A 22,128-nucleotide genomic window follows, 5' to 3' on the forward strand; every position below is an offset into this window, starting at 1 on the left:
TAACAAATCCAGTGTGTAGTAGAAAAAAGGGAGAGGGAAGAAAAGTTTTCTGGTATTTTTGCTCAAGTAATCTTGGGAATTTTTTATAAAGCATAATAGCTATACAGTTTTTAAGTTGAAATCTCCTTTTCTGGGCAAGGGTGAGGATCTCCTAAAGCTGATTCTGAGGCGTACCTTGTAACCCTCTTGGTGGTGACAAAGCATGTTCTTAAAGCATGGCATTGTGCACGAAGGGTAGAGAGAATTATTGCTTGTTTGGGAAAAGGGGTGAAAAAACCCTAATTCCAGGATTAGGTTTTAGGATTGGCAGTTAAAGCACAGGCACTCATTTTTTCCTTGTAATCTGAGCAAGTAAGTGTCAGACACAATAATAATGGAAAAAATTCCCCCCCACACCCCCGTATCACTTTTACAATGCTTTTCATTGTATCTGCACATTCAGCCAAAGTGAATTGAGAAACTGTGTGTTAGCTGGGGCAGTTACTGCCTGTCCCCTTTGCAGGAGTCATGTTTAGCTCCTGAAGAAAGACAAAAAGGTGAAGATAACTGCAATATACTGCATAAAAGCTACGACTTTCCTCCAAAGTGATGCTACATTATTGAAGGCCACATTATCTGTGGAGAGGCTGATTGCTGTCCTAGAACAAGACTGGATGCAGAATTTAAGGAAAAAAAGCTCTCTAGAGGATAAATAATTTTGTATGTTCTTGCCTTAACTAGTGTTCAACAGTCTGAGAACCATGATCAGGGAGTATAAGCTGCTAGTTATATTTTGGCTTTCTCTTTTAAGAAAGCAAATGGTACACCCTCCAAAAACAGCACAAACGTGTACCAACAGCGAAGTTGATATAAATCCGAATTCTTGGCTGTACTTGAACAAAGTGCTCTCTGTTTGAAAACCTGTTTAACATCCCCTCTCAAACACCAGTGTGCGTTATTTCATCTCTGAGATAAATACCCTGATCATGATAAAGTTTTTTTCATAATAGGGAGGCAGGATATGATTATAACATATATGATATTTGTCTTGCCTTGATCCTTCTTGTTGCTGAGAGTTTAGGCTTGCCACACCTGTGATCACTGTAAATAGCTGCAGTCGTTGGAGCATGGTTGTATTTTGTGGAGGAGGCTGGAAAAGTGCAGTTTAACCTGCTGCACTCACTTTTTATTACATGCATATGCCTATGTTCCCAGCACAAAATTTGGCCCTTGTTGAAAATACCTTTTGGCATACATTAGTTATAACCAAGCCAGTAGAAACTTGCCCATAGCTTTGGCTAAACGGTAACTCAGTCTTGTCTGGACTCTGTTTTTGGTGAAGTGGCAGGAAAAATCTGTTCTTTTTTGAGCCAACTCATAAAAAAAATGTTTCTTGCTTTAGCATATGACTTGTAAAAGAAACTGAGAAGTTTATACTAAATCAGTTATGGTTTTAGAGTAGGCTTATAACTGAATAATAAATATTTGATGAATGAAAGCATGTCCATAAATGTTACCGCTATAAGGGACTATGTACTTGGGAACTATGGTGGTGATGTAGCCAGAATGTCTCTTGGGCATTAATAAACCTTTTTCAAGTTTCTCTTTATTCCAAAAAAATCAACTTTTTGAGCCAATGGTACCAAGCTTGTCAATTGCCAATCTGTGACTTCATGTTGCGAAAATGGAGCTCTTGAGAGTGGAGAATTATCAGCAAAGAGATTTGCATCCAGCAATACTGTATATCTCATTTGTTAAAGGATTTCATCTGCCATGATCACATTGAGAACACAAACTGGTTTTTATGATCTTTTTTTTCTGCCTTAGCAGTTTAGAAGGACACTCCCCCCTATATTTTACCAGGCAGACTGTATTAATAAACCAAATCAAGCCTCAATAGATTCAGTAAATTAACTATACAGAAAAAAAAAAAAAATTGGGACAATTATTTTTCAGTCACTTTTCCAGTGCATCTGGAAATATGGTACAGTTGTTCCAGCCATAGACACATACTATTTATTTTTTTTTAGCAAGTGCATATTACAATAAGATAGTAATATTCTGTTACATGGTCACTGGCATTTAATTTTGGGAAATGTGTGTTATGCAGATATACCTATATGTTTTAAGAAAGGAGTCTCAGACATTACTGTGGGAAATTAATTAGGCCAAACTCATCATTTGGTTTACTTCAGTTTACTGATTACAATGACCAGGAATTAATTTGCCTTATCCCTTATCTGTATAGCTAGAAACACAGGTCTCTCATTTCTTCCTGTCAACTATTTATTCTTATCAGAACAGCTCTATCTCTTACAGTGGATGTTAACTTGATTTCATGTCATCTCCTCCCTATTTTGCCCCATGGTGGTCTTTAGCCGCTCTTATGTTGCAGATCAGCAATTCGTATCTTTCCTTGTCCTTTGACACTTTTACTGAATCCATCACTTTACTCTCTTTTTCTTGCAATGCCTTTCATCTCTGTTGGTTTTGGTAACCAGTTGAAGATGGGAGTGATGTTTCTGTGCCAAGAACAATTACATTCTTTTTCTTTTTATTCCTTCAACAACTTTTCATCCTGTGTCTTTGCACTTTACCGATACTGTCTAGAAGGGGATCTGTGGCAAGTTCTACAACCCTGTGCATGTCGGTACCTACCTGGAATCCTCATCCTCGTTCTCCTCTCCTGCAGTTTGCGGTAACCTTTTCTGTGACCTCCAGGTCTGCTCTTTCAGACTGCAGAATATGAAGTGCTGTTGCCATCTTCTTATAAATGCAAAGAAGTTTTATTGTGCTGGTGCGGAATGAGCTTGCTCTCACTGCACATCCAAGTCAAACTTGCTGTGTTTGTTTTTATAACGAACAAACAAAAACCTTTTGGATTTTGTCTTGTTCTTTTCTCTCTCCTTAGCAACTCCTCCTTTATTTATTCCTGCCCACCTCTCCCACCCTTTAGTCAGTTTTCTGTCTGTTCCAGCATCTTCCTGGGCTGCTTTTCAGCTTATTGTTTCTATCATATCTGTAAGAGTTTCTCTCCCTTTCATATACATTTCTTTTCTCACATTGCCTGCATGGCAAAAATTGTCAACAGCCGTTTATACAAAATAGAAATATAGGTCTCACTTTTGAAATTAATGAAATTGCCACTAACCTATATGTCATCAGTATAATGCTGCAATTGTGCTGTACTAGGCTTTTCTATCTTGTTAGTACTGATAATTGTATATATGTTGTTGATACTAATAACTTGCAAGCTGTGATTAGTTCCTTGGATCATCAGTTATTCAGAGTGACCTACTGAGGACTAGAGTTCATGTGATATGGGATCTCACCTTTGAATCCATAGCTGATACAGTTAAATAAAGATTAAAAAGATATTTTAGTACATGTTTTCCTAATACAGCTTTTCACTGTAATAAATTACTCGCATTACTCTAAAAAGAGTGATGGTTTGCATTATTGCAGACTGGAAAGAAATAATCTGAGAGTCCATGTAGCCAAAACTTTGGATGAAAAGCAAACCTTTCTCCAAACTGTTTTGATATGATGATATGCACATTATCACGATGGACCAATTAACAGATGTAGCCTTTCCAGTATGCAGTAATTAATTTTATTTTGTTTCCAGTATATTTTATAATATGCCATGCTGGATATGCCACAAAGCAGTGTTGTTAAACAGCACTACTACTGTGCTGTGCACCGAAGAGTCATATTATGTGCCTTCCTCATAGCTTTTGGCAGGCAAATTCTGTCTCGTGTAGAGGCACACTGGTCTGCAAGAAGTTGTGCTGAACGTGCTGAAAGGATATGCTAGTGCTGACATTCAAGTTAAGCTGACCAAGTCCTTGAAAAGGCTATCTCTTCTCAATTCTAACTGCCAAAGTTTCATAGCAAAGAGTAGTAACTTAAGCAATGACCTATAAAACAAAGCTGTGAAAAGGGTATAAAGGGCTTTGCTGATAGACCTTTTAGTAGGCACAATTTTTGCAGTTGTTAGTACAGAATGTGTCTTCAATCTGTGTCACACGTAATGTTGGATAAATTTGTATTCACTTCTGAAAAAAAAAAAATCTGCCTCTTCTGGGAAACTATTCATTCCAGAAAATGCAGAGAGGGAATATTTATAGAAGGTGAGAAAATATTTTGGGTTCCATGCAAAGTGAATAACGAATAACTCAATCAAGTGTAAATGACTTAAAAGGAAAATGTCTATGAAGAGATAAGCTACCTAGTAAATTTTTTCACTTACGCAGTAAATCAACAGGGTATATGCCAAAGATAAACTTTCACTTCAAAATTATTCTAAATCAGGATCTTAAAAATTTGGCCTTGAGAATGGAGTTTATTCCATCTGTACATACAGTTCTAGACTGTAGATAAAAAAAAATACAGCAAGATTCCCTCGCCGAGGTGCCTTTGTTCTGTTTTACTTCTGTTTGGATAGGTTGTCATCACTCTTAATCCGGTGAAGTAATTTTTGAAATCTTGGTTTAAAATTAGGTATTTTACAATTCCCACATATCATCATAAATCATGAATGTTTGGTTTTATATTTCATTGCAGCGGAAAACAGATGTGCCACTTCAAATGCAGTAACATGCACAAAGTGTCTTGCGTTGGGTCCAGAGTGTGGATGGTGTGCTCAAGAGGTATGGCATTTTGCTTATTTACTTTTGACTTTATATTTTAGCTGCTTCTGATCTTTATAAAGATAAAAGACTTTGAAACCATGAAAATTATAGTGAGAAATAGCAGGAAAATCTTTAAATGACCTCTGGAGACAGAACCTGAGAAATCATGTGAAATATATTTTGTTTCCAAAGGATAAAATACAATCTTTTATTTGGAAAATTGCGGTAATTTTAAATAAAGTGAGAACTTTTTAATGCGTTCCATCTGCTTTGTAGACAGCTTTGGCAGACTTATAGTAACTTTGAGAGTTCAACATTTTTTGGCTTCAAAAGCAAAATTACTTATCAGTAATTTATATTAAGTCCTCATTATATATCAGAGCAAGTCTATACATATATGCCTATTTCATTTAACAAAAGGTTTTACTAGCAATGGAGTTAACTTTGACATCACCATATATCATGACCCTGTCACAAATGGAAAAAATTAAACTCTTCTTATTTTGACACTTGAAGCTATCAGTTCTCAGACTTATCACAGAAGATAGATCTTAGGTAGCAAGAATTATTCTGAAATTGTTACTGATTTGTGAACTGTAAGAATATGGGAATTTCTGTTTTTGTTTGACAGAAAAAACAGTTAATTACATGATTTCGAGTAAGTAACTTCAGAAAATGATACATATCTATCAGTCGTTAGTGAGAGCAATGAGAGTAGCAAAGTTCTTTATACTTAAAAATCTACCTTTTTGAAATGTATATACATCAAAAAGGGTATATAAATAGCAGTAACCTAAAAAAGTTGTCTCAGTTGTCTGTGTTAAAGAAGGTTATGGAAAAAATATATCAGACTACAAAAATGAGTTGGAACTTGGAAAACAAGATAAATGACTGTTGAGTCTCATTCTTCAGGGGCTTTCTCTGTTTTTTTCAGGGTCTGGATGACTGCTCTTTAATACACAGCTGGCTGTATGCACTTTTTGATTGTTTATTTTCCCCATCCGCCTCTGAAATATCAGAGATTGTCCATTGTTTGGTCTCCAGCTGTGGCTGGGATGGACCAATGCTTTGAAAGAATACAAAGGATCTTGTCTTTTTTTCTTTGCATGATCAGGATCCTGTTAATCATCAGTTTTGTGGTCAGGAAGGAATTTTGCACTGGATCATGTTGGCACAATTTTGGCGACTTTGCCCTTTCGCTGCAACAAAGGATGTGCTGCTTCTGAGGTCATCCTACTACTAATCACTTTTCTGTTGTCATAGTGGCTTTTTTTTTGTTGGTGGCATCTTAAACTGTCCAGTCTTGTACTACGTAGTTTCCTCCTTCTGGGGATTGAAGTGATATAGTCCAGCTGGTCTTTGGATTTGGTGTGGGGTAAAACTTAAACATCTGTGATAGACAAATTCAGGTTAGATAAATCTAAAGATGACTTCTGCTGCTACTTTTAAATATTAGCCTAAGTAACATTACCAGTGGATTCCTCTGAAAACTAACCTGTTTCAATGTCATGTGAATGACACTTTCTTGGTGTAACTAACTCATAGCAGAGCAGAGCTTTTTTTAGTGACATAGTGACAGTACATAGTTTCCTTTTTCTCCAAAGTCAGTTTTTTCTGATTGTGCAAGATCCTCTTTCTCATACAAAAGTTTTGTGTTTTGTAGAAGAAAGTCATTGTAGCAATTATGTTTAACTTCTAATTTAAATATTCTGTCATTGCCCTTATTAAAAACATATGACTTCCATGAACTCATTCTACAATTTATGCAATTATAGTAGCACATTTTGTTGCTTCAAAGACTGTTATTTTGTTTTTCTCTTTCCTTTGAAGATATTACAGTTGGTTTTTTCAGCTCAAATTGTTTTGTACTTTTTGTCTCTTATAAAACAGGATTTCATGGCCGACGCAACACAGAAGGGACGCTGTGACACTGTTTTCAACTTAATGAAAAGAGGCTGCCAATCAGATTTTGTAGAAAATCCCACAGTTCATGTCACAATACCCAGTGACCATGAAACAAATACACAAGTGACACCAGGAAAAGTTTCAGTCCAACTGCATCCAGGTTGGGTTATCTCTTAACACATTGATATTATAATCAATTTAAACTAAATACAATACTACTAGGTACAGATATTTTGTGAAGAAGCGACTGGGATAATTATTTTGAAGAATGATGCCATAACATTATATTGCAGGACTATGATGGTGTTGCTCCCATATCCAAGTGCGGTCTTCAGCAAGAAGTGTTTCTGTCAAACACAGCTGAAAGTTAGAATAATGCCAGTAATACGTGGAAAAGGGATTTTAGGTAGTCTTTTCTGTTTTCTGTTGTGGTTTCTTGATTCTTTTTCTTTAGCTACTTACACTAGAATAGTTTTCCCTTACATGCATATAAACTGTACTCCTTACTGAAAGTAAATTGGGCTAGAATTCCTAAATTCATCATTTGATAAGCTTCTTGATTATTTGGTTACTTTTAAGTCCATTGACTAGACAACTAGGAAGACACCAAAGCCAGTGTATAAGAAAGGACCAGATTCCTACTAAAGGAGACTTAGATATTCACTGCCTAACATTTCATTTATAAAATATGAAACACCTGACCCTAATAAAATCTACAAGCCCTTTTATGGATATGAGATTTTCTGGTATATCTCTATTTGACCTCAGCTGAACTCAAGTTAAATCAATGTATGTTCTCTAAAATAGCTGTAGCCAACAGCAGAAGTGGAAGGTGATGTAAAGAGATGCAGGGTATGTTTCATATGATAAAATTTAATTTATTTCTTTCTTTTGCAAACTATAGTTGGGGAAGGAAATATGTCATTTAAGAAGGATCAATCTTTGGTAGAAAAACATTACATGAATAGGAAAGGTATCTTGCTGATCTTCACTGTATAAAAAGATAATTTTCTGTCAGTTACAAGGGAAAAAGGAAGGACCTGCATGAGTGTAAAGCACAAAGCAACTCTGGTTTTCCATCTTTATAATAATAAACTGAGAAAGTAACATCAGCACTTCCTCTCCTTTCCCCACTCTCCTTCCAAAGAAATGATGGGTACTCTGCTTTGTACTGAGAAATGGTCTCAGGAAATGAGCTAGCTCTAGAAGTGTCTCTAATCACATTTACTTCCAAAGGTATACTGGATTCATAGAAAAAACTTAGCTTTCTAAACTTTGGTTTAATGAAACTTTTTGCCAGTAAATAGTGTAGTTAAGTTTGGGGTTCTGCATACTTTGTGGAAGTTCTTGCATCAGGGAGGCAGAAGACTGAAATTCTGAGTGCTCCAGAAGAGTAACTTTTGATATATAGACATCTTGCCTGTATTTTATTCCCCAGGGAAATACACATATACAGCTATAGTTGTGCCTCAGAACAGAAATTTGATACAGTATAATCATGCAGACAAAGATGTTTTTGTTTTGATACTGGGTTTTTTGTCATTGTTTATATATACCCAACTGTCAGGATTTACATGGGAAAAAATAAAAGCTGCACTCAGCAGCTCGCTATACGCAAACTGGAGACCTGCAAAGGTCACTTTTACAAAAAGTAATTTGATTTACAGTGGCAAAGAGGAAACACATAAGTTACGGCACATTAAAATTCTGTTTTCTTCATGCAAGACCCGATACAGAAAAATCATGGTATTTCCAGGTTACTTATGTTCAAAGACCATTGGAAGAAAGTTTAACTTTTCTGGTTGAGATCTTTGTTACATGTACTTTAATTATGCTATCTATATGTCGTATGTACTAGTATATGTCATGAACAGATAAGTCACATTTCAGATGGGGTTTTTTAGTGAATCTTTTTCTAAATGTGTTTAGATAGCTTTTATTGAAAACCTGCATAATTATTCTATAATGTCTCCCTTTCTCCTGTCCTTTGCTGTATCTTCATTGTATAATACTGTATTACATTCTGCACCTATCACAAGAATATCCTACTCCCTCATTTCTTCTGTGAGCTCACACTTTCGGTGACAAAATAATAAACCATTTGAAGTCAGGCATTACTGTACCTATGCTGCCCGTACTCCAGTCACTTTACTCTTTTTGCTGACATTACAGAATATTAGGCAAGCAAAAATGTGTGGACTATTTTTAGTGGCTTCCAAAACATTAACAGTTTTATTACATGCAAGAATGCGATGTGGTTCTGCAGGAGAGACAGAAATTTGTCATCCTGAAATAAAAGTAGAGTTCTGTTTGTATACACCAAAAGATGGATTTTTTCATATTAAAACCTCTTTTTTTAAAGTATTTTGATCTTACTGAGTTTTCTCGTAGAATCTTTGGAAGTAGATTGGTATAAACTTGAAACATAATTTGAGTTTTTCAGGCTGTGCTGTGTTTATGGTACACATATAGTTTTAGATTCATATGACAAACTATTTGCAGGATACACTTACATACTTAGAAGTGTCAACCTTGAAGTGACTGACCACAATTTATATGCAGATCTGTGTCCTTTGTGAGTCATAACTGCTTTTTGATATAATGCCAAAGGGATTGCATAACCAGGAGTTTAAAAGAAAATGGGGAGAGGTCTGATTTTTACAATAAATTGCACAGTGCTCCTATGAATAAAAAAAAAGCAAGATGTCTACAAAGAGCCCCTTTATGGCTTATTTTTGAATGATGCTTCAAGGTTTCATTTACTCTTGGGAGGTTTTCTTGTTTGTTTGTTTTTCTGTTTGCTGACACAAACAACTTTGTGCTGAGGTTGCTGCAAAAATAAATGTATTTTTAAGAGTCTCCATTCAAAAATAGTAAATAAACTTATTTGTTTCCTTTGAATCAGGAAGTGAAGCAAACTTTATGTTAAAAGTTCATCCTCTAGAGAAATACCCTGTGGATCTTTATTATTTAGTTGATGTCTCAGCCTCTATGCACAACAATATAGAAAAACTAAATTCCGTTGGATTTGCTTTATCTAAAAAGATGGCAAATATTTCTCTTGATTTTCGACTTGGATTTGGATCCTATGTGGATAAAACTGTGTCACCCTATATTAGCATTCATCCAGGTAGAATCCATAACCAATGCAGGTATGTAGTCTTTATATATTTACTGTACCACTGAGAAATTACTTAATTACACAAATATGCAATATGCATATTTATTTTTAAAGCTCTTCAGAATCTATCTTTGTTTCATTATACCTTGGTTCTCCAGCAAAGTTCCTAAGAAAATGCTGAAAAATATTATACAGTGATTACTTATGAAATATCTGGTGAATGATTTTGGAAAAAATGTGCTGTATTTTCTTTAGCAAAACAAGCCAAACAACATGCTGCTTTGGTATATTTGAATATGTTTTGCATTTAATTTTATAGTCAACTGTTGTGTTCTTAGTTATTTTGGATATAAGTTGCCTAGATTAATCACAAACTTTTGTACTTTCTGACCTAAGACTTCTCTTCTGGTGTATGGTTGTGTATTCATTAACTCTTTTCTTAAAACTCTACTTTTGTCAATGCGATGCAGTTTCTTTCAGCTCATTTAATGAACAAAAGCAATCCTCTGATCTAATCCCACGGTTGTAATATGAATGAACTCCCATTTTAAATAAGAAAGGTGTTCTGGCTTGCATTTCTTTTTCATGCCATCTCTTTTATACCTTGCTTTCAACAGTTATATAAAGTGAGGGATCACTTCCAAAACGCTCTGGAGAACAAGATTATTCACAACAAATTCAAATCTGTATAAACCATAATACTTGGAAAAGTGAATATTAACTGTTCATACCTTCTTGCTCATTATTGTCTTTCCTGGGAAGGCATGGTCCAAATTTCTGTGAAGTCCATAAGTATCTTTTTTTATTTCAGTGGTTTTTGAATTGGGCACTAGCAGTGGAATTCATTAGATAGATATAAATGTCTATGTATAAAGCAGTTATCTAGACTGTCTATATAGTGAGTGGAATCAATTAGAACTTCTAGGACATGATTCATTTTGCTAAAAGTAGACTTTTGCAGATGTATTAATACTTACAGTGCCAGTTTCTCTTCCGTGACTGTAAATTGAGTTGGGGGCGGGCAGGTTATAGTCTGGATGCCTACACTGTATGCAACAGAAGTTAAGTGAGTTGAAACCTGCTCAGCATCTCTGAATCAGATGAGCACTTCAGCTTGTGCCATAAATTCCACTGCCATAAATGGCTTGCAGAGCAATGACCTGTATAAGTGCTGTGGCATTAGCTTACTTCTGTCAAACTTCATACTTTTTCCTCATACATAATTTCAAAAATTATAATTTACAACTAAGATGTTACTGAAAATGGAGTTTCCCATCCCTTTAATGAGGAAACTGTCACTAATCTCAACATTAATTTTATGTACCTTTACTTACTACTAGTGGATATAGGAACTTAAATTTTATTTTAGTTTTGATCCAGTGGCCTGTGTATCAAGCTATTAAAGGATCTTAATGTTGCGATGTGATAGTCTTTTCTCAGGATAATGAAAAGCAAAGCTGTACCACTCCACAGATGTTCCAAAAGGGATCATACACTCTCTGAGATCATACCATCGCTCACACTGTGTTTCTTTTTGTTCTGTGCAGAAACACTACATATGTACTGTTACCATATTAACTAAGTTATATTATATACATTTCCATAAAATACAAAAAAAAAATTTTTTCATAGTAAACTAGAAATTATTCTCACTCAGTATCACGTGGAGTTGTTCTTCTTTCTTTAGGTATTTCTTCTACTGTGCATATATAAAACTTCATTAGTAACAGGATTTTATGGGTTAATGGGGATGCAGTATTTACGTATTCTTCAAATGGACAATGCAGAATGTGTTAGACTTTTGTTTTGTTTTGTTTTTCTACAGTGATTATAATTTAGATTGTATGCCTCCTCATGGTTATATTCATGTGCTGTCGCTGACTGACAATATAGCAGAATTCAGAAATGCAGTGAATAAACAAAAAATTTCTGGGAATATTGATACACCTGAAGGGGGTTTTGATGCGATGCTCCAAGCAGCCGTGTGCCAGGTAAGGAGATTATTTACAAAAGACTAAATGGTAGTTCAGACATGGAGATATATATTTATTGGTACCACAGTGCTCAGTGTTCCTGAATTCAAAATGTCAGTTCTAGGCTTGATAATAGTAAGATTTCTTCCTCCTTTTCCATTATTTTTCCCTTAGCTATACATTTCTGTTTGTTGTTGAAACTGAAAAAGGAGGGTATAAGGAAATATTTTTCAGTATTGATTAATGATGTTCTTCAAATTCTGGCTTTAACAAGCCTAACCAATATAGGATGGACAATGGAAGCAACTGCTTCTTGCTCGAATAGGCACATGTATTACTTTCAGTCAATTACAAAATTAGTTTCAAAAATCTTTAAAGCCCTCCTTGTGTTCCTAAGTGAAAACATACTAAGTGAAAACATTTCTTCTACCTAAGAATGTATTTGAAAACTGAAGGATCAGTTACATATCTGCTTGTGTAGGTAAGGAAAACAAATTCACTTCAATGTTACCTCAGCTTTTAAAGAATTTATATTTTAAACCAATGGAAATTAACTAAAAATTAACTTTTGTATATTGATAAAATTTCATATCTGCATCAGTAGTTCCCAAGCTAGAAGCATATTAAATAATAAGAATTTGTTTGCTCTAAAGGGCCATTTTGCGTGTTGTTTTTCTTCTATTCATAGTACTGCAATAGAAATTTTGAAAGTTGGCTGATTCATGGGTTTGTTAATGCTCTATAAGATACTTTTTCTAGTCCCCTTAAAGAAAGTAATTTGGCTCCTGTCCAAATCAAAGGCTTGGTGTGTTATCTCTTGGGATGATGTCAGGACAATTCTTTTATCTCATCCATCTTTGCATTCTTCTTTTTTGGAGCAGTAGAATGAGTCAAGGACAAAAAGTAATCCAAACTATGCTAAAAATTAATAGCTTGGCCCAATTTTATTTTCAAATTTTGATGAGCTTTAAAACAGGTAAATAAAAGCCACTCTTCATAGACATTGTGATCACAGCTGTTACAAAAAATTATTCAGGAGCTTTGGAAAAATTCCTTAAAATTCAGTGTTTCTCATTGGACACATTCCACACTTATGACATGAGCTCTAGAAGAATATACACTTCCAAAAACAATAGAATGGAAACATTCATGAGAATGGGGAGGCTTTCCTGCTAACTGAATTATGAACCAAAGTGGATGAGAACAATATGCAATTCATAACGACCATCATGAACTATAATTTATATTAATGTGCACTCATTTTGCCTACAGTAGAGCTTTATAACTTGCTCCATCTTGCTTTAACCAATACATTCCTGTTGCAAGCAGTAGCAGGTTAGGACATGAAGCTACTTTAAAATTTTGGTTGCTGTGACGTATGTAGGTAGGAGTCTTGAGGTGACAAAGTGAAATGATGGAGTCTTGGGAGCAACAAGTTTCTACAGTGCTGGAGGAGAATTTGGGATTATTTAAAATATAACCTGTTTATACATAAAACTTAAAATACCCCTTCTTTAGGGGAATGCTGTTTAGGACTGACTGAGGGAGGCTGATGCCTAACATGTAAGCTGGAAAAGACATCACACCCCTCTGTACTTATTAACCGTACTGTTATGAGATACTTAATCCCCATTCAGAGCTAGCAGGGAATGAACCTGAGAAACGAGAGAAATCCCTCTCTGCAAAGCAAAGAAAGGAAGGTAGAGAATAAGTCATGAAGCCTGGCTGAGTACATGGACTGTATTGCAGATGCACGTTTCACTTGAGATGAAGGATATCTGGCAGTGTTAAGAGAAATGGCAGAGATGAGACAGTGTGGTAGGAAGGAGAAGCAGAAGGAGGAAATGTGAAATTAGTGAAGAAGAAGATGGAATAGTGGGAGGGGAAATAATGAAAAAGAGTATGAGGTGATTCATGTGTGCCTGTAAAGTTTGATTTAAAGCAGCTGTTTATTCCTTGTAGGGAAATAAATGTTATGGAAATACAAATTGGCACCTAACCCAGTCTAGATACAAGTTTGTCTTCTACCTCCTTCACATCACTAAATTCCTAAAACACATTAAATTCACCCTTGCGGATGCCACTTTGCTATTGGTTACTTAAGATGGTGGATAGATGTAGTATTTTGCTCCATGAGAAGTTTCTCAATTTGTAGGTGCATGAAGACACTCAAACTTTAGTTTATTGATTTGTTGATCATATGCTAATGTCCTTTCTGGAAAGCTGTGTAGGAAGAGGAAATTATAGAATTATGAGAATATAAGTAAATACAAAGCAAAAATAGAAGAGAGCACCAAATACCAACATGAATTAATGCATATTTATTGCTTGTAATGCTTTTTGGATCTCAGAGAACTTTACAAAGGCTGTGCATTTGCATTTGCATGTAGTAGCGACACACACAATGTGGCATCTGTTACCCAAGCCCACTATATAATGCATAGCTTCTATATATTTTGAGAGATCTTTCTTTAAAAAGCAAATAAAGTGGTAAGTGGATCTCTGATTCACAGTGTTAGTTTTCTGACATAGGACATGATATATATTTCCCCATAAAATGCGTTAAATAGCCTTGTATAAACTCAGTACTGCTAAGCAATGTGATATCTGAAAGTAGATTTTCACATTCATTTTTCATTTTTTTATTATTTTAGAAAATAGGTAGTTACTGCTTTCTTATGCTTAATTTTGTTTTCTTTTTAGAGCCATATTGGATGGCGTAAAGAAGCAAAGCGACTGCTTCTTGTGATGACAGATCAAACTTCCCATCTGGCCCTTGATAGTAAATTAGCAGGGATTGTAATTCCCCATGATGGAAACTGTCATTTGAAAGATAATGTGTACATCAAAGCTACGAGTATGGTAAGGTATATGTCATAGATTCTGCGTTCAGAGAAGCAGTTTAAAGCTGTGTAAAGGAGGTTTTTAAATTGCTGTCAGAGCATTGCTTTTATTTCAGTTATTAGACTAGTATTTTTCCAGGTAGGCCAGTTATGAAATGAAGAACCAATCACCTGGAAATACTGACATTATTTTTGTCTGGGATAAAGTATTTTGGAGTCTGAGACAACAGTACACAACAGAGGAGGATATGTTACTGGTTTGGGTGTGGTTTTTTATTACCATCTCATAAAAATCACACACATTTTGTATTAAATACAAGTAGGAAGCGTCTGGTGTGATATTTTGCACAAGAAGAAGCTGGTAATTCGTAAGAATTGCACAATCCTGCTAATAAGATGAAGGTAATGGTCATGGTTTATGGTCAGAAGACTCATAGTTGCACTGATTGAAGTGGCTTGGTAAGAATAAAGCAGAAGACGTGCAACAGCAGTGAGCTAATTCAACCATGATGGACTAGAAAATATTCTTGTGCCACAAAGCTTTGCTGTAGTAATGTAGCATTTGAATCTCACAGTGACAGCCAATGTGTGGTAATACATACCTGTGCAAAAAGTGCATCAAATCCACAATAGCAAAATAATACGCCTTCAGTAGATATTTTTAGCTTTCAAAATAATTTCAAGAGTGTATAACGTAGTCCTGAGTGACTGAAGAAAGTAATTTTTTTCTATGATTTTTAGTTTTTAATTGCTTTGGCTATTTTCTTAAATAAATATGAATCATTTATTTAAGAAACATGAATCACTACTTAATTACCGTGTAATCACCAGAAAACAGAAATCTGAACTGTGGTATCATTGGAGCACATTACAGCTTTATTCTCAGTGCTAGCTGCACTTAGTTAAAGTATATAGACTGTGTTCAGCCCAAGCCAGCAATGTGTTAGTGAAGTCAGTCAGGGCTACATGTAAGTTTGGCTAGACCTGAATTTAATCCCAGCAACTGGTGTTTACAAGGATGGTGAGGCAGCAGGAAGAGGCCGCCATATGGTGTGTGATCATGAAATACGGGAGGTTTCTGGGAATCAGTGGGTGTTCGGGACCTTGCTGAGCGGAGGAGGGAGCTGAGAGTGTGCTAACAGGAAGGTTGTTTGGATTTCTGATTATCTGATGTTCTTGCATTCATATACTTACTCCCTCTGTCACCTCTTGGATATTCCCTCACAGATGTCAGGATTATTTATTTCCCTCTAGCCAGTCTGTTCAGTTTCAGTATTTCTACAGTGTCCCTTGGATAAAAACAACCCCTTCCTTTATTCTACTTAAAGCAAATAATCTCAAAACTCTCCTTTCCCAAAGCAGAGCATACTTACAGGTTATGGTGTCCCTATCTCTATTTTTGTTTTGTTTTGTTTTTTTTCCCTAGTTGCAGTGCTATAAATGAGAGGAATTTTGCTCAGCTTATTAAACAATTTCTGAAGGTACAAATTTTTTTCTGGTGTTCAGGGTTCCTTTGTTAATAAAGATATTGTCTGTTTCACAAAAAAAAACCCCTATATTTATTTTCTGTCCAACTTGAGAAATTAATTTCTGTTGCAGCTGGAAAACCTCACCAATATAAAATACAGAAAAAATTAATTAATCTCTTTCTAAGCAATTATGATAGATTAATGACTGACTGAAGAAAGTATTTTAACTGATACTCTGGATTCTGGTCTGAAAGATCATGATTTTACTGCCCATATAGAATAAAAAATCTCCATCATTATTGCTATTGATGCCTTTTATGAAATGAGGTAATCTTTTTCGCCACCCAAATGAAATGACCTTGAAAGATGCTTAGATCTGTGGTAGCACACTTTGGCCCCCCATATTTTTTTTCAACCAGGGCTAATTCTTGCATGCCCGCATGTAACAGTAGGCATACTCTTAGTAATAGAAAAGGGGTAGATGGGAAATCTTTCTCAGTATTAGATATTTTCTGGACTAGATTTGACATGATAACACAATAGTGTCTATAAGGGTAGGTGTACTGGTTTCCTGCTTTTTCTTCTTCTCAGTGGTATATGTGATTATTTTAGTCATGGAGATCCATAAAGAAGCTTCAGATGAACAAGAAAAATCAGGGAGGGAAAAAAGACTTTTTGATATTTAAATGAAATGTCATGAAAGGCTGTCAGCTTTTTAAAAAATATGTCATATGAAACATATTTTTCCTTTTTTTTCCTATCAATGCAGTTTTGTTGTGCTATGCTAAATTAAAGAGCCATCTGTAATCACATTGTTTTCCTACTTTGATTCTTAGCTTCTGGTAGTCTTGAGAAGCTTGCATTTTAGCATATTTTTATTTCCTCCTTGTGCCAGTTAAGAGGACTTTGCTTTATTTATTTGCATAAGCTTAGCCTTTACATCAGAAATGTTTCCAGTTAATTAATCACTTTTCTGCCTGTTTCTTTCTAACTTTTGCTAAGCAGTCACACAGAGGTCAGCAAAAAAGTGTAAGACAGGAAAGAAATCTAGTCCATTTTAATTAGATCTGTGCTTGGTTGACTCCCTTTGTGAAATACTTAACATCTGTATTAGTTATCTTCTCAGCTTAACAGAGTAGGTTAAAATAATAAAATGAATGATGTAATTGGAACAAGAAAGATGGATCTAAAATGAAAGTAGATTTGCCGGAGCAGTAGTGGGAAGAGATAAGATAAAAATACATAAGGACAGCAAGGTTTTCACGGCAAGCAACATGAAGCTGCATGAGTGACCAACAGTTCCTTACGTCATCTCTTTACATGTTTAAAATGAAAAAGACAGTGTGGGTCTGTTGATGCTTTTTTTTTTTAAACTCCCTTCTAATAAAAGGAAAAATTTTGTTTCTAATCTGAAGTGAGACTTTAATGTACTACTAACCAAGCTGGACAGTCTAGTGAGTTAGAGCTGACAAGTAGATGAAGGTTCAGCTTTACTTATAAGCAGGCTAAGTAGGTAGTTCGGGGATCCAGTCCCTGCAACCCTTGCACATCTATGCATGTCATCTCTTGACTTCAGTAAGCTCCATCTGAATAAGTTTTTGTTTCATGAGGGTTTGGAAAACCCATTTCTGATACCACTGATCCCAGAGTTCTGCTGTTAGTTGCAGAGGTGTTGAGGGGACACTCTACTGTAATTTGGACATGTCTAGTGTCACATGTTAAGCAGGAAGACTGACTTATTTGACCACCATCTCATGATCCCTCAATACTGCCCCTGTCGTTCACACATTTAGAGTGCAGGAGGTATTTGCAGAACATCTGGCTTCACTTGCCCTGGAAACACTTTGTGTGTCTGTGATCTGCCAGACAGTTGCATGTGGCCTGTAGAGCTGTACAGCACAACAGAGGCCCCACCACTGTGCTCTGTGGTCATGGAGGAGGAAGGAGGGTTTAGGACAGTGTTGTAGGTTACTGAGAATTGGCAACAAAGCCACTGCTGCTGCAGTTCACCCACAACTGTGGCAGTTCACTCACAACTGTTGAAGTTCACCCACAACTGTTGTGTAGTGGGAATGCATGCTTATGGACCCCTGTGTATGGCACACTCCGCAGCTGGAGCTGTAAGAAAGCCCATTTATTGCTGTGATACCTATCTTTCATCACTTATCTTAAGGAATATAATCTCATACTGAAGGGCAGAAAAGTTCAGAGAGGCGTGGACCCTGGCTAAGATCAAACTGCAAGCAAGAAACTCCTTTTGTCTTTCTATACAAGGCTCTTTATAATGGTGCAATATGATAGAAAACGGATTTTGCCCCCTTGCATAACTTTGTCTCAGCTGTCTTGGCATTCAGATTACTGTTAGGAGAGCAATTGACTTGCAGGGTGTCTTGAGTAACAAGTGGTACTCTGAGAAGAAATGAATTGTGCAGAGAAACAGAGGGTGTGTGCAAGAGAGAGACAATATGGTGCGGATGGTAAAAAATACCAGGAAGAGGAAGGCAGCAGAAGCATATGGGGGAAAGAGGTTGAAGGACCTGACGTAAGTGGGGGTGACCAGGTGAAATCTCTGTAAGGGGAAACACAGGCCAAGGCCCCAGTCACTTCTCTATGTTTAGTCATGAATTTTAAATGTTGAATTTACTTCTTGAGAAGTATTCACAGATATATGGTAAATAAACAGTAACTTTCAGATACAGTTTGGTTTAGAGTACTGGAGCTGGAGGGATCTCACATAGCGCAGATGTACAAAGCCCACTGGCACCACACAGACACTTGTGCTTCCACAGATCTTGGATGAAGGATTAGCAACTCACCCCTTGCTCTCAAATCCATGTCAGATCTCTCAATGAGAAATGTAGAAGGTCAGGTCACTGGCACAGGACCTGTCTTAGGTACTTCACCAAATAGAGCAATGTCATTACTGGGGAGAGACGTGAAACTCATGCTACCTTCTTCACACACAAGCATGGTTAAGAAAATGTAGCAGGTCGTCATGGTGAGGACTGGAGGCATCATTTCCTAAGACAGGTCTTGGACATATAGAGAAGGAGAAAGCTGTCAACCATAAGTAAGATATGTACAGAATGTTGACATTGCTAGAACCTGACACAGTGGCTGCATTTAGCTGATGTGTCTGATCCTGGGTGCCAAAATACATTTCTGAGAAACAAACTTTTAATTACTCACCTTGCTGTTCTCAAAAGCACACCTCATCTCAGTGCCCTGATGTTGTAATTCTTCTCCCTGACTTTTGCACAAGAACCTACCTATCATTCTCAGGAATCTTGTTGTTCTTCAAGATGGACCATGGACAACATTATATCCATATTTCTTAAGCATCAGACTCAGACCAACAAAATAGTACTGTATGAGTTAGTCCTTCCACTGTGCAGCACCCCTGCTGCAACAGATAAGCCTGTCATAGTCTGGCTCATGCCCTGATGATTTTTTTTGTCATGATCTGTTTATTTGGTTGGTCCCACCTTCTTTTTGTTGTAGGCCTAGCATTTCTCTGTACATTTAGAAATAAGGATTAGAGTGGTTTTGGAATCCTGTATTGTGTCCTATGTGAAATATAAGGCTTCTCCCTACTAATCTGCAGTCGTCTTTTCTGTTGTATTTTGCAGGAGCATCCATCTCTTGGGCAGCTTTCTGAAAAATTGATTGACAATAACATCAATGTTATTTTTGCAGTTCAAGGAAGCCAGTTCCATTGGTATAAAGTAGGTTAGAAACCTGATTTCTTTTTCCAATTTTGAAAGCACAATATTTATCTTATAAATTAAAACTGTGCATAAATGATTGTATTTTTCGTAGGATCTGTTACCTCTGTTGCCTGGTACTGTTGCAAGACAGATAGAATCACAAGCAGCAAATCTCAATGATTTGGTGGTAGAAGCGTATCAGGTATGATGAGAGTGACAATGTTGTATGCTGTATTTGTACTGGGATTTTTTACCTTTCGTAGCCTAAAGTTGGAATTTCCAAGATCCTGGCTTCTATTTGAATTCCACAAGGATAAGTTGTGTACTTTTCTGAATGTGCAGGTTGGTGGGTGTCACTATCCCACAATAGCTTTCAAATTCCCAGGCTGTCGGGGTCTTAAAGCCAAGAACGAGCACTTTTCCTTTCTAAGGATGCTTCTAAATATGCTGTTTGTTTCTCTGCACCTGTTGCCATCTAACTTCAAAAAAAATGTCTGACTTATTTGAATTTTGGCCTCTCTTGGTTGCAGACCAGACACCACTGTCTAGGTACCATATAAATTCAGAGCAAAAAGAATAGTGCAATATCTAGAAAGTTTTACAGCCTAATGCTTAGAAAATAAACAATAGATGAGAATTTACAAGGAGTTAGTTTGACAACAGTGGATATTGTGGAAAGCAGAATTTACACTGTACAAAGCAGTGTAAAGATTCAGAGTTTTGAGGCACGGCAGTGAGGAAGAGTTTTGATAGGAGAGAACTGGTTTTGTGAACTCTTGTCTGGAGTTCTTAACTGAAAGTAATATTATGGGAAAGAGAAAGTAATAGTATGGGAAAGAGCATAAAGTTGTTTTCCACAAATGATTGACAGGGAATGGCAGGTTGAAAGTGGAAATTGGCATCTTGATAGTGAATGAAAGATAGCCTGGTAAGAGGGGGCATAAATGGCTTTGAAAATGAAGCCAAGTAGTATACATTTGATATACTGGAGCACAGGGAGCCCATAGAGCAGTATTGGCATGAACGTGATGGCTTTGATGGTTGAATGCTGTTAAAGTCTGCAAGTTACACATACATTCAAGTTCTGAAAGTTGAAAAATCAGTTGCAAAGCTGTATGCAAGGTATCAACATGTATCAGTTGGACATGGGAGGCTGAAATTATCCATTTTACTAGGTTAACCATCTAAATCAGTCTATTTGCTTTCAGCAAATTGGCTATATTGAAGAGCCAAGTCCCATGTCTGTTCCTGGTCAATAGAGTTGGTTTGTGCACATTTTTCTCACTGGCACGTTGCAAACATTGTGCAGAATGCAAAGACATTCAAAAGCAGAGGAGGTTAGGTGTAATCAAGTTGCAGAGTTCTCACTGATATTGTGCTTTCTCTTATCAAGAAATCTCATTTTGGATATAGAGGTTTGCAGGAAATTGCTGGCAAAAAGTTCGAAGATTGTAGTCCTTTTGTATGACACTTTTACACTGTCCATCCTAAATTGTATCCTTATTTTTAGAGCACAGTGCAGGGCAAACATTCAAGGAAAGGAAATGAAAATTTACAAAATAATGATTTAGTTCAAGATTCTGTGGGACTTTCCTGCTCCAGCCACCCCCAGTTTGCTCTTGCCCTATTTTCATTTTTCAGACAGTATCTTCATTCCCATCCTAAACTTCATTGGATTTGATACTTTGAGATTTTTATCATAGTTTTAGGGGCTTGTAATATACAAACACACGGTGAACAGGGCTTGAATGTTTTGCTTCCTTAAAAGCAAAAGTACTTAGATAAGAAAATAAATTTAATGTTGATGTTCTATGACAGTGGGCCTCTTGCACTCTTGTTGTAGGCAGGGAAACCTTAGGCTTACTTGTGGAAAACCCTAGCTGAAAATCCCTGGCTAAAAAACCAAAGATGAGTCACTAATTTTCAAAAAGTTACTAAGATAAACATGTGTTCAGATTCATGTAGCCACATTTCCATTTGTAGCAGTAAAAATATCCCACTAAACTAATTTTTTATATAGTAATATGCCAGGAATTTTAATAATCTCTTTGTGCAATTTTCAGCTCATAGGTTTGTGCAGAGGTTTAATAAATTTTTAAAAGGTCAAGAAGCAATATTCCTTCTTGGAAGAAAGTAGGATTTTAGAGCATGCAGTAAATACAAATTACAAAGTAGCTAGCTTTTTCATTATTTTATATTGCAAAAAGCCCTAATGGGAATCAACCAGTTGTTGACATATATAGTCCTAGCTGACCCAAATAAATCAGTAAGAATAATCCCAATAGCCTTTAGATCTCCCAAAAGTTTGCTCAGAGAAAACTTTTCCAAGACAGATGCAAAGTATCAGAAGTTTATAAAGTGTCAAGTCAATTAGGAACCTTTTCTGCTGGGTAACAGTAGTTGTATGTATGTTTACTGTTTTATTTTAAATGTGTGGCTAAAAGGCTGTGTAGTCTCTCAAACAATAAGCAGGTTTTGTTGTGCACAGTTGTTAGAA

At 36.2% G+C, this 22,128-nt stretch overlaps 1 protein-coding gene across 6 annotated transcripts in view; it reads left to right on the forward strand.

The window, feature by feature from the left end:
* The window catches only part of ITGB8 (integrin subunit beta 8), a 49,276-nt gene that overhangs the window by 10,065 nt on the left and 17,083 nt on the right, over window positions 1-22,128 (forward strand). For 5 of the 6 annotated variants that reach the window (XR_012624801.1, XM_074837013.1, XM_074837043.1 and 2 more), the window contains exons 2-8: window positions 4,546-4,631; window positions 6,504-6,678; window positions 9,424-9,670; window positions 11,465-11,630; window positions 14,316-14,474; window positions 19,554-19,649; window positions 19,744-19,833. Coding sequence is in view for 5 of the 6 variants with exons in the window: in XM_074837013.1 (XP_074693114.1) it covers window positions 4,546-4,631; window positions 6,504-6,678; window positions 9,424-9,670; window positions 11,465-11,630; window positions 14,316-14,474; window positions 19,554-19,649; window positions 19,744-19,833 (1,019 nt within the window). In the remaining variant the exon portion in view is untranslated. The remainder of the gene's footprint in view (window positions 1-4,545; window positions 4,632-6,503; window positions 6,679-9,423; window positions 9,671-11,464; window positions 11,631-14,315; window positions 14,475-19,553; window positions 19,650-19,743; window positions 19,834-22,128) is intronic. The other variant, XM_074837053.1, reaches the window with a different exon arrangement.

This window comes from Strix aluco, chromosome 1 (genome assembly GCF_031877795.1).
Source record: "Strix aluco isolate bStrAlu1 chromosome 1, bStrAlu1.hap1, whole genome shotgun sequence".
NCBI lineage: Eukaryota > Metazoa > Chordata > Aves > Strigiformes > Strigidae > Strix > Strix aluco.